The sequence below is a fragment of the Pongo abelii genome, chromosome 1, assembly GCF_028885655.2.
Source record: "Pongo abelii isolate AG06213 chromosome 1, NHGRI_mPonAbe1-v2.0_pri, whole genome shotgun sequence".
In the NCBI taxonomy this organism is placed as follows: Eukaryota; Metazoa; Chordata; class Mammalia; order Primates; family Hominidae; genus Pongo; species Pongo abelii.
The window spans coordinates 98757773-98772069 of NC_071985.2; the positions used below are offsets into that span (position 1 = coordinate 98757773).

A 14297-nucleotide genomic window follows, 5' to 3' on the forward strand; every position below is an offset into this window, starting at 1 on the left:
AAGCCAGTTAGCTTAGTGTTAAGGTTTTACATGCATTTCTGCAGCCATCTGCCCCTACTCTTGCACCCTAATAATGTCAAACTTCTTTTAGGCCTTAATTTCATCATCTGCAAAATGGGGATAATAAATAGTACCTACTTCATATGATTGTAATAAGGCCCCTCAAAACTGTTTCATGCCTCTTTTGCCCACTGCATTAGGCTGTTCTCACATTGCTATAAAGAAATACCTGAGACTGCGTAATTTATAAAGAAAAGAAGTTTAATTGACTCACATTTCTACAGGCTGTACAGGAAGCATGATGGTGGCATCTGCTTGGCTGCTGGGGAGGTCTCAGAAAACTTACACTCAGCCGGGCACAGTGGCTCACTCCTGTAATCCCAGCACTTGGGGAGGCCGAGGTGGGTGGATCACCTGAGGTCAGAAGTTCGAGACCAGCCTGACCAACATGGTGAAACCTCATCCCTACTAAAAATACAAAAATTAGCCGGGTGTGGTAGGGGAGCACCTGTAACTCCAGCTACTCAGGAGGCTGAGGCAAGAGAATCACTTGAACCCAGGAGGTGGAGGTTGCAGTGAGCCAAGATCGCGCCACTGCACTCCAACCTGGACAACAGAGTGGGACTCTGTCTCAAAAAAAAAAAAAAGGAAGCAAGAAAACTTACAGTCATGGCAGAAGGCAAAGCAGGAGCAGGCACTTCACATGGACACAGCAAGAGCAAGAGTGCAAGGCACAAGGTACTATACACTTTTAAACAACCAGACCTCATGAGAACTCACTATCATGAGGACAGTACCGAGGAGGATGGTGCTAAACCGTTCATGAGAAATTCACCCTCATGATCCATTCACCTCCCACCAGGGCCCACCTCCAACCTTGGGGATTACATTTCAATATGAGATTTGAGCGGGAACACACATCCAAACTACATTCCAGTGTTTTTTTTTGCCTGTAATACTTTTTCCAGCTGGCTAATTTCTGCTTATCTAATCAATATTCAAGTCAAAGGACCCCTTCCTGAACCCCTAATCCTAGATGAATACTTCTCTCTTATCCCCTAACTTCCTGTGCATAGCCACTGGAAGTGCTTTTAACATGGAAGATAATGCCTGTTCTTAACCTCCATCTCCAGTGTGCTGGGCTTACCTGTGCTTAATTAAAGTCTGGAAAAAAAGAATGGAATCAGCAGACCTGAGCATAATCCTGGCTCTGTCAATAGCTCGCTGGGTGATGTTGAGCAAATCATTTTCCCTCTCTCAATCTCTCATTTTCCCAAGGAGGTTGGACCAGGTGATCCCTGAAATTCCCTTCCATTTTGAAGGGACAAGCTTATGGGGAGAAGAAAAGCAGCAAGATAATCTTAGAAATTGGGAGAATATGTTATGAAATAGAATGCACCTCCCATTACTTACTTTTCTTTTTCTTCTGTCTTTTAGAGGTCATTTTCTTCTGAGGAAGTCATTCTTAAGGACTATTCTGTCCCCAACACCAGCTGGAACAAGGACCTAAGACTGCTCTTTGACCAGTTTATGAAGAAATGTGAAGATGGCTCCTGGAAACGTTTGCCTTCATATAAACGTACACCTACTGAAAGGATTCAAGACTTCAAAACCCGTTTTCTTGGTAGAAACAGCCACTTTCCCATTAATATATCTGAGCATCAAATATAAAGCTAAGAACAGATTGAAGTACTAGTTACTACCTGAAAAAAAGAAAGAGTATAATGCAGCATTATGGTGCTATAGTCACCAGTTTTATAGACCAGCAATCACAATAAATTTTGCAGATTGGAGCGCATAAAGCCTGTTGTCAAGAATAAGACTGCTCCCACCCTGGCATTCTTATCACCATTAGCAAGAGTGAAGAAAGGGCCCCAGAGAGCTTCCACCCTCCTACAACTTCATCACCTCTCTGTCTTGAGGCTGTCATCTAATCTCATTTCACGCTTTATCCCATATCTGGCTATATCACCCTAAGAAGCTCAGAACACTCAGGTTACACCCACATCTCCCAGTATCTAAATCCCCAGGGCAACCCACCCAACACCCAAAACACACATATGGCAATTCCTATCCTTTTGTGTTTTTTTACTAATATACTTTTTTAGCATTATAATTTTATAGAAAAATTAGCCTAAAGTACAGAGAGTTCCCATATACCCTTTATCCCCTCCCCATCCCTAATTTCTCCTATTATTAACATCTCACATTACTGTGGTGTATTTGTTACAATTGATGAGCCAATATTGATATATTATTCTTAATTAAGGTCCATAGTTTGTTTGTTTTAGGGTTCACTCTGTGTGTTATGTTTTCCGTGGGTTTTAACAACTGTATAATGACAGATATCTATCATTATAGTATATTGAATCATTCACAGATATTTTTGAGTTACTCGTTATCTTTTAATCATCCAAACACATCTTTAGGTGGTGGTTGGTTTTTTTTAACTGATTTTTAAGAAGGCCCTTGCGCCGGGCACCGTGGCTCATGCCTATAATCCCAGCACTTTGGGAGACTGAGGTGGACGGATCACTTGAGGTCAGGGGTTTAAGATCAGCCTGGCCAACATGGTGAAACCTCGTCTCTACTAAAAATACAAAAAAAATTAGTTGGGCATCATGGCGGGGACCTGTAATTCCAGCTACTTGGGAGGCTGAGGCAGAAGAATTACTTGAATCCAGGAGGCAGAGGTTGCAGTGAGCTGAGATCACGCCACTGCACTCCATCCTGGGTGACAGAGTGAGACTGTCTCCCCCCTACAAAAAAAAAAGAGAAAAAGAAGGCTCTCAATTTTCCCCAACAACCATACTTCATGTTTCCCTAGTTTATTCACTCTCCTCCCTTACTGGATGAGTATTTTCTGCCTTTTTCTTTCTTCTTATGCCTCTAATACTTTCCCTTCTCACCCTCAGTTGGTCTCGCTTCCTATCTCACTAAGAGAAAATAAAAGCAGTCAGAAGAGAACTTCCAGTCTCCCATTGCCTCACATATCCTCCTCCCTGCGTCTGTGCCTAATGTTCTGCTTCTTCCTGCTGTGAGTGAACCATCCACACTCTTAGGGAGACCAAGCCTTCCATTTATGCACTGCATTCCATTTTCTTTGGCCTACTGAAGGACATCCATCTCTGCTAGATGTTTCTTATCAGCATATAAACATGCCACAACTGCATTTCTCTCTTCCCAGTCTCTCTGTTTTGTTTTGGGTTTTTTCGTTTGTTTGTTTGTTTTTCCAGTCTTGAGAGTGAGTCTCGCTGTGTCACTCAGACTGGAATGCAGTGGCATGACCTCGGCTCACTGCAACCTCCTCCTCCCGGGTTCAAGTGATTCTCCCACCTCAACCTCTCAAGTAGCTGGGATTACAGGTGCATGCCACCACACCCGGCTTATTTTTGTATTTTTAGTAGAGGCAGCATTTCACAATGTTGGCCTGGCTGGTCTCAAACTCCTGAATTCAAGTGATCTGCCCCACCTTGGCCTCCCAAAATGCTGGGATTACAGGCATGAGCCACTGTGCCCAGCCTGTCTTGAACCCACTCCCTCAAAATAGCTCTTGCCAAGGGTACCAGTGACCTTCATGTTGCTGAGTCCGCTAACCTCTCAGCTTTTGGCACAGCTGGTGACTCCTTTCTATTTGAACGTAACTTCCAGGACACCACATTCTCCACTTCACTGGTTCCTCCTTTTCAATTTCTTGGGCTGGTTCTTCCCCATCCTCAAACCCTTCATGTTGGGGTGCCCTCAAGTCTCAGTCGTTAGTACTCCTCTCTTCTCCACACTCCATTGGTAATCTCATGCAGTCTCTCGGCTTTAGAGACCATCCAAAGGTTGACAACTTCTTAATTAAATGGTTGAAATTTAATGCCTGGGTTCAAATTCTGGTTCCACAATTTAAAGCTGTGCAACTTTGAGCAAGGCACTTTACCTTTCTGTGCCTCAGTTTCCTCATGGTAGATACTTTAGTATTTGCTGAAGGAATGAATAAAACAAAAATAAAACTAATCAAGAAAAATTATAGAGTTCTTAAGTTTCTTTGCAGAATCTCTGATATATCTCGAGGGAAGAATTATTCTGTTTTATAAATGAAGAGGAAAAATGTGTAGTTTGTATTACTTATTCTCTTCCAACTGTTAGCACATCACACAACTGACTGTCCTTACCCCAGCACAATCTGGCTTCTACCCTAACAGCTCTACTGAAATGTCTTCATTGAAGCCACTAGTGACAGAAGTGCCAAATTCAGTGTGCATTCTTCGGCACTTACTGTACTAGACCTCCCTGTCTCATTCTCATTGAAACATTTTCTTTTGGCTTTCATAAACCTTTCAGACCAATCTTCCCTCCTCCTTCTAATTGCTCCTTAAATGTCAATGTTTTCCAGGGTTCCATTCCTACATTTTGCTCATTTCTTCATCCAACCCTCATTCGCTCTTGACTAAAATTTGACCCTCTCAGAATCAAGAGGAGTTTGAGGTCCTCTTTGCTACCCACACTTGTTTTCAAACCATTACTTCCCCTCATCTTAAAAAGCCCTCTGGGCTGGGCACAGTGGCTCAACACTTTGGGAGGCCAAAGTGGCAGATCACTTGAGGCCAGGAATTTGAGACCAGCCTGGGTGACAGAGCAAGATTCTGTCTAAAAAAATAAAAAAAAAAAAAAAAAAAAAAAAACACCTCTGTTTCTTTGAGTTTATACCATCTAACTTTGTCACCCTCCTCTTCTTCTCCTCCTTGTTGCTGTCATCTGTCAACCTCTCCCTCAGTGTTGAGTGTGGGGAAAAGAAAGAGAGATCAGATTGTTACTGTGTCTGTGCAGAAAGAAGTAGACATAGGAGACTCCATTTTGTTCATCTTGTGAGTCGACAGTGCTTGATTGCGGTGTCTCCGTCTCCGCGGAGATGCTTTTCTTTGCATCTCCGATGGGTTCATTGTAGAACTTCAAATGTCTAGTGGGTATCCAAACAGGAAGCTGATTTTCTCCTGGTGAAACACAAGCAAAACCTCTTCCCCACGTCACCACCTTCCTTATTTCCCATGTCTTATTTTTATCTTTCCACCAAATCAGTTTTCCTTCATGTGGGCTGTTCTTTTTACCAGTAAGATGTTGTTCTGCAGAAGTAGTAGTCTGATTTCTATAAATGTTTAAAAAATTTAAGTATAGAGTGCTAGATTAAGTTGCATCTGAGGAGTGGTACGCTCCTTACTGTCTCCCCCTTCTTTTTGTTTAACTAATTGAGTTTTGAGTGTTCTGTTAGTTCTTTCAATTATGGCCTGTCCTTGGGAATTATAGGGAATTCCTGTTGTATGTGAAATTTTCCACTGATTTAAGAATTTTTGGAAAGCTTTACTACAATATCCTGGTCCATTGTCAGTTTTGATTTTTTCTGGAACTCCCATTATAGCAAAACAAGATAATAAATGTTTTTTAACATGGGAAGTACTTTCTCCTGTTTGGCAAGTTGCCCATATGAAATGTGAATAAGTATCAACTGTTACATGAACATATGACAATTTTCCAAATGAAGGTACATGCGTGACATCCATTTGCCATAATGCATTAGGACACAGACCTCTGGGATTAACTCCTGCCTCTTGAGTGGGCAGGTGTAAGACTTGGGTGCAATGTTGTATAATATCTTTTGCCTTTTTCCATGTGACATCAAATTTGTTTTTTAATCCTGCTGCATTTACATGAGTCAAAGCATGAAGTTCTTGTGCTTTTATGAATGCAGATGATACCAGTCAGTCAGCTTGTTCATTTGCTTTAGTCAAAGGCCATGGTAAGTTAGTGTGTGCTCGAATATGAGTAATATGAAATGGGAAATTTCTTTTTCTTACAGTTTGTTGTAATAAATTGAATAGCTGGTTTAACTGATCATCCATGCTATATTTGATTAGAGCTGTCTCAACATCCCTTGTAGCCTGTACTACATATGCAGAATCTGGTACAATCAAAATCTTGTAACACTGTAATGACTGCAACCAGCTCTGCTCTTTGAGCTGACTGATATGGAGTTTTGATTACTCGTTCTTTTGTCCCTGTGTAAGCCACTTTTCCATTGCTGGAATCATCAGTAAATACTGTTAGAGCATTTTCTAAAGGTTCCGGTCTGGTAATTTTAGGTAGAATTCAAGTAGTCAATTTTAAAAACTGGAAGATTTTTGTTTTTGGGTAATGATTATCAATAATTCCCACAAAATTAGCAAGACCAATCTGCCATGCGCCAGAATTGATAAAGGCTTGTCTAATTTGTTCCTTGGTTAAAGGGACAACTATTTTGTCTGGGTCATTTCCACATAATTTTATTATTCATAATGTTGTCTGACCAATTAATGTAGCTATTTGATCCAAGTACAATGTAAAAGTCTTAACTGTACTGTGAGGAAGGAATGACCACTCCACAAGATCAGTATTTTGAATAATGATGCCTGTTGGAGAATGTGCAGTAGCAAAAATCAGAAGTTGGAGTGGGGCTAAGGGATCTATTCTATTTATTTGCGCTGACTGAATTTTTTCTTCCACTAATTTAATTTCTTTTGTTGCCTCTGGGGTTAACATTCTCTTACTATTTAAGTCTGAGTCTCCTCTTAAGATAAAGAACAAATTTGACTTGGCATAAGTAGGAATGCCTAGAGTTGGCCGAATCCAATTAATATCTCCCAGCAATTTTTGAAAATCATTTAGTGTTTTTAATGTGTGTTTTCTTATTTCTATTTTTTGTGGCTTAATTTTTCTATTTTCTATCTGCATCCCTAAATAATGAAAAGGAGTAGAGGTTTGGATCTTATCAGATGCTATTGCCAGTCCTGCGTTGGCAATCTCTGCTTGCAGAAATGTATAACAGTCAATTTATCTCTCGTTTCTGCAGCACATAAAGTATCATCAATATAATGAATGATATAACAGTCTGAAAACTTGTCTCTAACTTGTTGAAGAGCTCGACCTACAAAAGTCTGACAAATAGTTGGACTATTAAGCATTCTCTGAGGTAACACTTTCCACTGAAACCTGGTAGCTGGTTCTTTATTATTTATGGCTGGTATAGTAAAGGCAAATTTTTCGCAATCCTGCTCCGCCAGAGGGATGGTAAAAAAGCAGTCCTTTAGATCAACTATAATTAAAGGCCAGTCTTTTGGGATCATGGCCAGAGAGGGCATCTCGGGTTGGAGAGGCCCCATGGGTTGAATTACGGCGTTTACGGCCCTTAAGTCAGTTAACATATGCCATTTGCCAGATTTCTTCTGAATTACAAACACAGGAGAATTCCAAGGCAAGAATGAAGGCTCAATATGTCCCTTTTCTAACTGTTCATTTGCTAATAAATGTAAAGCCTCCAGTTTTTGTTTTGGTAGCAGCCACTGATTTACCCATACTGGTTTTTCTGTTTTTCAAGTTAATGATGTGGGTTTAGGAGGCTCTACAGTGGCTGCCCCTAAAAAGGATACCCTATTCCTTCTCTTTCTTGATTTATTTTCATCTCAATTGGAACTGTAATGCCATCTTCATTTTTTCCTAGTCCCTTTCCTGGTATATATCCCATCTTGGTCATGATTTTTTGACTCGTGGGGCTATATGATGGAGCGGGCATAGTGATTTCCGCACCCCATTGTTGTAATAAATCTCGACCCCACAGATTAAGAGGAATTGAAATAATCATTGGCTGAACAGTACTTTCTTGATTATCTGGCCCTAAACAATGTAAAATCTCAGTACTTTGATACACTTCTGAGGCTGTGCCTATGCCGACAAGTCCTGTAACAGCCTTTTGTTTAGGCCAATTTTTTGGCCACTGATTTAAAGCAATGATAGAGACATCTGCTCCAGTGTCTACTAACCCTTCAAACTGTTTTCCTTGAATAATGGCCTTACACACAGGTCTGTTCTCTGAGACCTGACTTGCCCAATATGCAGCCTTTCTGTCAGATCAGTGCTTCCAAACCCTTCTGTTCTTTTTATCTCACTATTTCCAACCTTATTATAAGGCAGGAGTAATAATTGAGCAATCCTGTCTCCTGGACTGGCACTCCAAGGAATTGAAGAGCTAATAACCAATTGAATTTCGCCTTTATAGTCTGAATCAACCACACCAGTATGAATTTGAACTCCCTTTAGATTTAGACTTGATCTTCCCAAGATTAGTCCTACAGTCCCCTCAGGCAGCGGGCCATATACCCCTGTGGGGATTTTTTGTGGGGGCTCCCCTGGAAGCAGAGAGACTGCTTGTATAGTACATAAATCTACTGCTGCACTGCCGCAAGCGGGGGACAATTGTATTGTGGTAAATGGCTTATTCCCTGAGGTATTTGGGACAGTGGGGGTTGTTGTCCCTGAAAACCGTGAGGAACAAAGGGCTGAATTGGGAATGCCCCAGTTTGTTGTGGGGCCTGAGGCTGGCCCCTTTGCTCGTTTCCGGCAATGGTTGCCCATTTCTGTCAAATTTAGAATGACATTGACTAGCCCAATGTTTTCCTCTTTTACATCTTGGACATAAGTCAGGTGGCTCTCTACGTGTTGTTTTAGTCGCTTGAATAGTTATATTCTGTTTATTTGAGACTGGGCAATTCTTTTTTAAATGACCAATTTGACCACAATTATAACATTTCCCTCCAAATGTTCTAACTTGTCCTCCTAAAACAACTCCCGCTATTGCTTGAGCCATAAGCGTAGCTTTATGCATAGCTCCTCCAATTCCATCACAGGCTTTTACATACTCTGAGATTACATCTGATCCTGCGGGAATCTTTCCTTTTAATGGCTTAATGGCTGATCGACACTCAGGATTGGCGTTTTCGTATGCCATCAACTCCACTATGACCTTACAGGCTTTTTCATTGGCAATTGACTTTTGAGCAACATCTTGGAGCCTTGCCACAAAATCAGGGTAGGGCTCTTTCGAACCTTGTCTTACTGTATTAAATGAGAGGCAGACAGTTCCTGGGTCTTGGATTTTTTCCCAGGCTCTAAGGCAGATAGCTCTAACTTACTCAATGGCATCATTTTGCATTAATGCTTGTTGACTAATTGTGCTCCAATTTTGACCTGTTCCTAATAGCTGATCTGCACCTATGTTAACTGGAAGATTGGCAGCCCTATTTCTTCGGACCTGTTCTTGTGCCCCATCAATCCACCAAGTCTTAAATTGTAAAAATTGAGAGGGTGAGAGAGATGATTTTGCCAGAATCTCCCAATCATAAGGAATGAGTCTATGTCCATGAGCAATGGAATCTAATAATGTCCTCATATAAGGGGAGTTGGGTCCATACTGTTTTACTCCCTCTTTCATATCTTTTAGCATTTTTATCGAAAAAGACTTGTATCTGGCCTCAACTGTGAGAAGTTATCCCTCTTGGGCTCCTTCTCCAGGTGATATCGGTTCTAACACTACTGGGAATTGCCATGCCTCAGTATCTCCTTCCTTTCTTGACTTATCAATAATTTCATGTAACTCACTACCCTGTCTACTAGGTGGTGCTGTAGGATTAAGTCTCCTAGTGGGCGGCTGAGAGTATGGCACCCTGCCCTGTGGTGCTGGGAGCATTCCTGGATATCCATGCTGACTTTCTGTGGGTGGCTGATACTGAAGTTTGGCCGGCGGCCAGTATTGATAAGCTGCTGGCGGTTGGGTCTTATTTTCTCTAACCTGCGTTTGAGGTTGTAATGTTACGGGCATCTGACCCGCTGGAAGAGGACTTGGCCCTCGTGGTTTAGACTCTGATGGCCCCACTAATTCTGGACCTTTTCCTTCTAATTTTAACGTTTCAGGATATATCACCTCCTGTAATTGATTGTAATCAACATTTTGTGTTGACTGAGCCATTACCGGCTCTGCTACATATTCGCAATATAAACTTTCCGTTTCTTTTTGGGATTTTTTCCCTGTCTTTTCTTTACAACCTATTACACAGCTTCCGGGGCATCAGAAACTGAAACACTATCTTCTTCTGTTTGAAATGGTTCTAAAGCTGCTTTAATAATGGCCCAATCATTCCATACTGTAAGTGGAATGATATTACCCTTCCTACCTGCTTGTTTTAGTTCCTTGCCAATTCTTTTCCAATCTTTTAGATCTAAAGTTCTTTGTTCTGGGAACCATGCGCAAAATTGTTCTATTGTTTGAAATAGCTTGATTAGATTTTTTGTAGATACTCTAACTCCCCCTCTTTTTAAAAGAATTTTAATAAAGCTGAGATAAGAGGCATATTTACTTTTAGTTTTACTTTTAGTTTGCCCCATTGTCACCCTAGCTTCTTCCAAGCGCACGAGCTTACCGTAAGGCTGACTGTAGATGTACTCGGGATCTCTTGTCAACTTGTCCTCAATGACCACGCTTGAGCATACCTTCACCCTAGAGAAAAGCCCCCACGTTGGGCACCAGATGAAGGGGTGGGTTGCCCCTCCACACCTGTGGGTGTTTCTCATTAGGTGGAACGAGAGACTTGGAAAAGAAAAAGACATTGAGACAAAGTATAGAGAAAGAAATAAGGGGACCCAGGGGGCCAGCGTTCAGCATGTGGAGGATCCCGCCAGCCTCTGAGTTCCCTTAGTATTTATTCATCATTCTTGGGTGTTTCTCGGAGAGGGGGATGTGGCAGGGTCATAGGATAATAGTGGAGAGAAGTTCAGCAGATAAACACGTGAACAAAGGTCTCTGCATCATAGACAAGGTAAAGAATTAAGTGCTGTGCTTTAGATATGCATACACATAAACATCTCAATGCCTTACAGAGCAGCATTGTTGCCCGCATGTCCCACCTCCAGCCCTAAGGCGGTTTCCCCCTATCTCAGTAGATGGAACATACAATCGGGTTTTATAACAAGACATTCCATTGCCCAGGGACAGGCAGGAGACAGATGCCTTCTTCTTGTCTCAACTGCAAAGAGGCATGCCTTCCTCTTATACTAATCCTCCTCAGCACAGACCCTTTACGGGTGTCGGGCTGGGGGACAGTCAGGTCTTTCCCTTCCCACGAGGCCATATTTCAGACTATCACATGGGGAGAAACCTTGGACAATACCTGGCTTTCCTAGGCATAGGTCCCTGCAGCCTTCCGCAGTGTTTGTGTCCCTGGGTACTTGAGATTAGGGAGTGGTGATGACTCTTAACGAGCATGCTGCCTTCACACATCTGTTTAACAAAGCACATCTTGCACAGCCCTTAATCCATTTAACCCTGAGTTGACACAGCACATGTTTCAGAGAGCACGGGGTTGGGGGTAAGGTTATAGATTAACAGCATCTCAAGGCAGAAGAATTTTTCTTAGTACAGAACAAAATGGAGTCTCCTATGTCTACTTCTTTCTACACAGACACAGTAACAATCTGATCTGTCTTTCTTTTCCCCACAGTTGAGTATTTCAGCAGCTGGTCCGCTATCTACCCAACTCCATTCAGCATTCTCAGCAACTCGAGCATCCACACAGTGGCTCCTCAGTTTATGTGCTTCCTCATCACCTATGAACTTTTCTTATCCCCTAGCCCCAGCCACACACTCCCATGAACATCTCGAGCCTTATCTTCAGACAGTACACAGCCTCCAAATGCATACATTTAAACATCTCGTTTTCTGATGACAGCATTTTTCCTCTCAGCAGCTTACTTGTTCAAAGGCCCCTCAGAAACAATTGTTATTTCATTAAGACCTGAGTTCATTGAATCCTTTACTTTCTCATAGTCCCATAGCCTTCATCTATCTGAACTTTTGTAGCCCACCTAACCTAGGAAAACCCCAGCCCTGGATAAATCCAACCATCTGCCATTTTTACTTTGAACTGGCTTTCACATAGTTAAGCACTTGCTAGAGAAAATCACCCCATCTAGCAGATAAGTTTGGTGATTGTGATTTTTGTAGTCTCATCTCCTGTCTCCATTCTTATCCTCCTCAAAGCCCTTCTTCCACTCAACTGTCAGAATGATTCAAACTGCAAATCTCATCATGTTACTCCAATGCTATTTTCAGTGCTATACGGTTTCTTAAAATACTGTTGCCTTTCAGACTTAAAAATGAATATGAAGCACCTAGGAATCTTGTTAAAATGCAAGTTCTGCTTCAGAAGGTCAGAGGTAGAACCTGAGATTCTGCATTTCCAACAAACTTCTTTCACCATCACAAAGGACAAATGCATCCTCTTGAGAGCAGTAGTTTTTGGTCTTTATTTTGAAATGACCTACATTTTAACTCAACCCAGACCTTATTTTTCTCATTTTTATGAAATAAGCTCAAGGTTTGCCAATCTAGACCAGAAATCTCGAACTCCTAAGTAAAACAATTATAATCGCTTAACACCTCTCTTATCCTGAAGTCCTGGAATGTCAGAGTTGGAAGAGATCTTAGAGCTCATTTTGTTTTATCTCTTCATTGTATGGATAAAGTGTGGTGCAAAAGAGTGAGTTCTAGGCCAGAGGTAGGCCAATAATTTAATTTTCCCAACTCATGGGCCAAGGTTCTTTCCACTGCACCATAATACTTATCCCCAATTTTAAGTTTCCTTGTCTGTCCTTCTAAACCATCAATTCACTCAACAACTGCTTAAGTGTATATAGTATGTGCACATCTGTGCCATTTGTTGGGTATGCAAAGTCTAAAAGACAGGGTGCCTGCCCTGGGATGCTCATGACCTAATTAAAAGGCATCCTTCCTGTCCTTCTCCCCACTTCTCCTGGATCTTCTCATCTGTATCCTTTTCCACGTTTGTAAATATAAATTCAATAGAAATAAAAGAAACAGTTTTATATATGGCAAATCATGATGAGCTATGAAAGAAAGGTGAGTAGGGGGATTAAATTTTAAAATAGATACAAAAGGATAAATGTACCATTTCTTGAGAGAAATGGCTTTCATCTTTATTTTGAAGGGACCTATATTTTGATTCAATCCAGTTCCCCCAACTTGCTCACAATTGTGTAAGTGAAAAAAAACTGTGTCTAAACAAGTGCACTATTACTTACCCAGAGTATATGGTTCTGTTAACTAAGTGTTCTGTTTCTTTTTAAAGCCTGGTTAATGGCCGGGCACTGTGGCTCACACCTATAATCCCAGCACTTTGGGAGGCCGAGGCAGGTGGATCCCTGAGTTCGGGAGTTCAAGACCAGCCTGACCAACATGGAGAAACCCCGTCTCTACTAAAAATACAGAATTAGTCAGGCGTGGTGGTGGGCGCCTGTAATCCCAGCTACTCGGGAGGCTGAGGCAGGAGAATCGCTTGAACCCGGGAGGTGGAGGTTGCAGTGAGCTGAGATCACGCCATTGCACTACAGCCTGGGCAATAAGAGTGGAACTCTGTCCAAAAAAAAAAAAAAGAAAGAAAGAAAGAAGCCTGGTTACAACCCACAATCTGATTTCATGAACCCTAATGGTTCTAACTGCCAGTTTGGGGGGCTTAGACTCACAATCACATGAGTATTGGGCTGAACTGACCCTGTTGCTGATTCAGACTAAACTCATGTCTGCCAGGGAAACCTCCTTTCTGTTACATTTTTTATTTTCTGTAAATTGCATTTAAACCACAGTTCTTCCAAGAAGGATTTCCGTCGTTACCGTACCATTTTATTCAGTATATTGTTAGCATTTATATACTATATTCCTGATTGCCATGTGTGGGTACTTTGTTTTGATTTCATGTCTGTTTACTCTGTCCCCAGTTAGACTTAATTCCACAAGGGCAAAGATCCTATCTTCTGTTTCATTGAGACCCTCCCATTCCTTTCAATTTTGCACTCTGTGGACATTTGAGTCAATCATCTATTGACATGTGATTCTAGCAGGGTACAGGTGCTTGGCCCTGCCATGGCATTTCTCTTAACCTTGTTTCTCATTTGCCATCCACCTCATTTTCTATAGACCCAAAGCTTATGAAAGAAGAACAAATGTCACAGGCCCAGCTCTTCACCAGAAGCTTTGATGATGGCCTAGGCTTTGAATACGTGATGTTCTACAATGACGTTGAGAAAAGGATGGTTTGCTTATTTCAAGGAGGCCCTTACCTGGAAGGACCACCTGGGTAAGAATGATAGCCTGAAAGTGTGGATCTAAAAGATTTTTATCTTACACTGCCCCCATGTGTCCTGTACATGGACTACAATAAAGACTTTCAAATGGTCACATAGATGTATATTTATTGACATGGAAAGATGTTTATAATACATTATTAAAGGACTTCTTATCTATATTATTAATATTGATTAAATATTTATATATATGAGCATTATAATATTATAGGGCATAGGGCAATAGAGTATAATTTGAGAGCATATCATTAATGTGTTAACAGTGGCTTGTCACTGACTAGGTGGGTAGTATT

At 41.4% G+C, this 14297-nt stretch overlaps 1 protein-coding gene across 3 annotated transcripts in view; it reads left to right on the top strand.

Annotated features, from left to right (window-relative positions):
• Positions 1–14297, top strand: part of THEM4 (thioesterase superfamily member 4) — a 44992-nt gene that overhangs the window by 14324 nt on the left and 16371 nt on the right. For all 3 annotated transcript variants that reach the window (XM_009244297.4, XM_054527937.2, XM_054527933.2), the window contains 2 exons: positions 1438–1624; positions 13838–13997. In XM_009244297.4, the coding sequence (XP_009242572.1) occupies positions 1438–1624; positions 13838–13997 (347 nt within the window). The remainder of the gene's footprint in view (positions 1–1437; positions 1625–13837; positions 13998–14297) is intronic.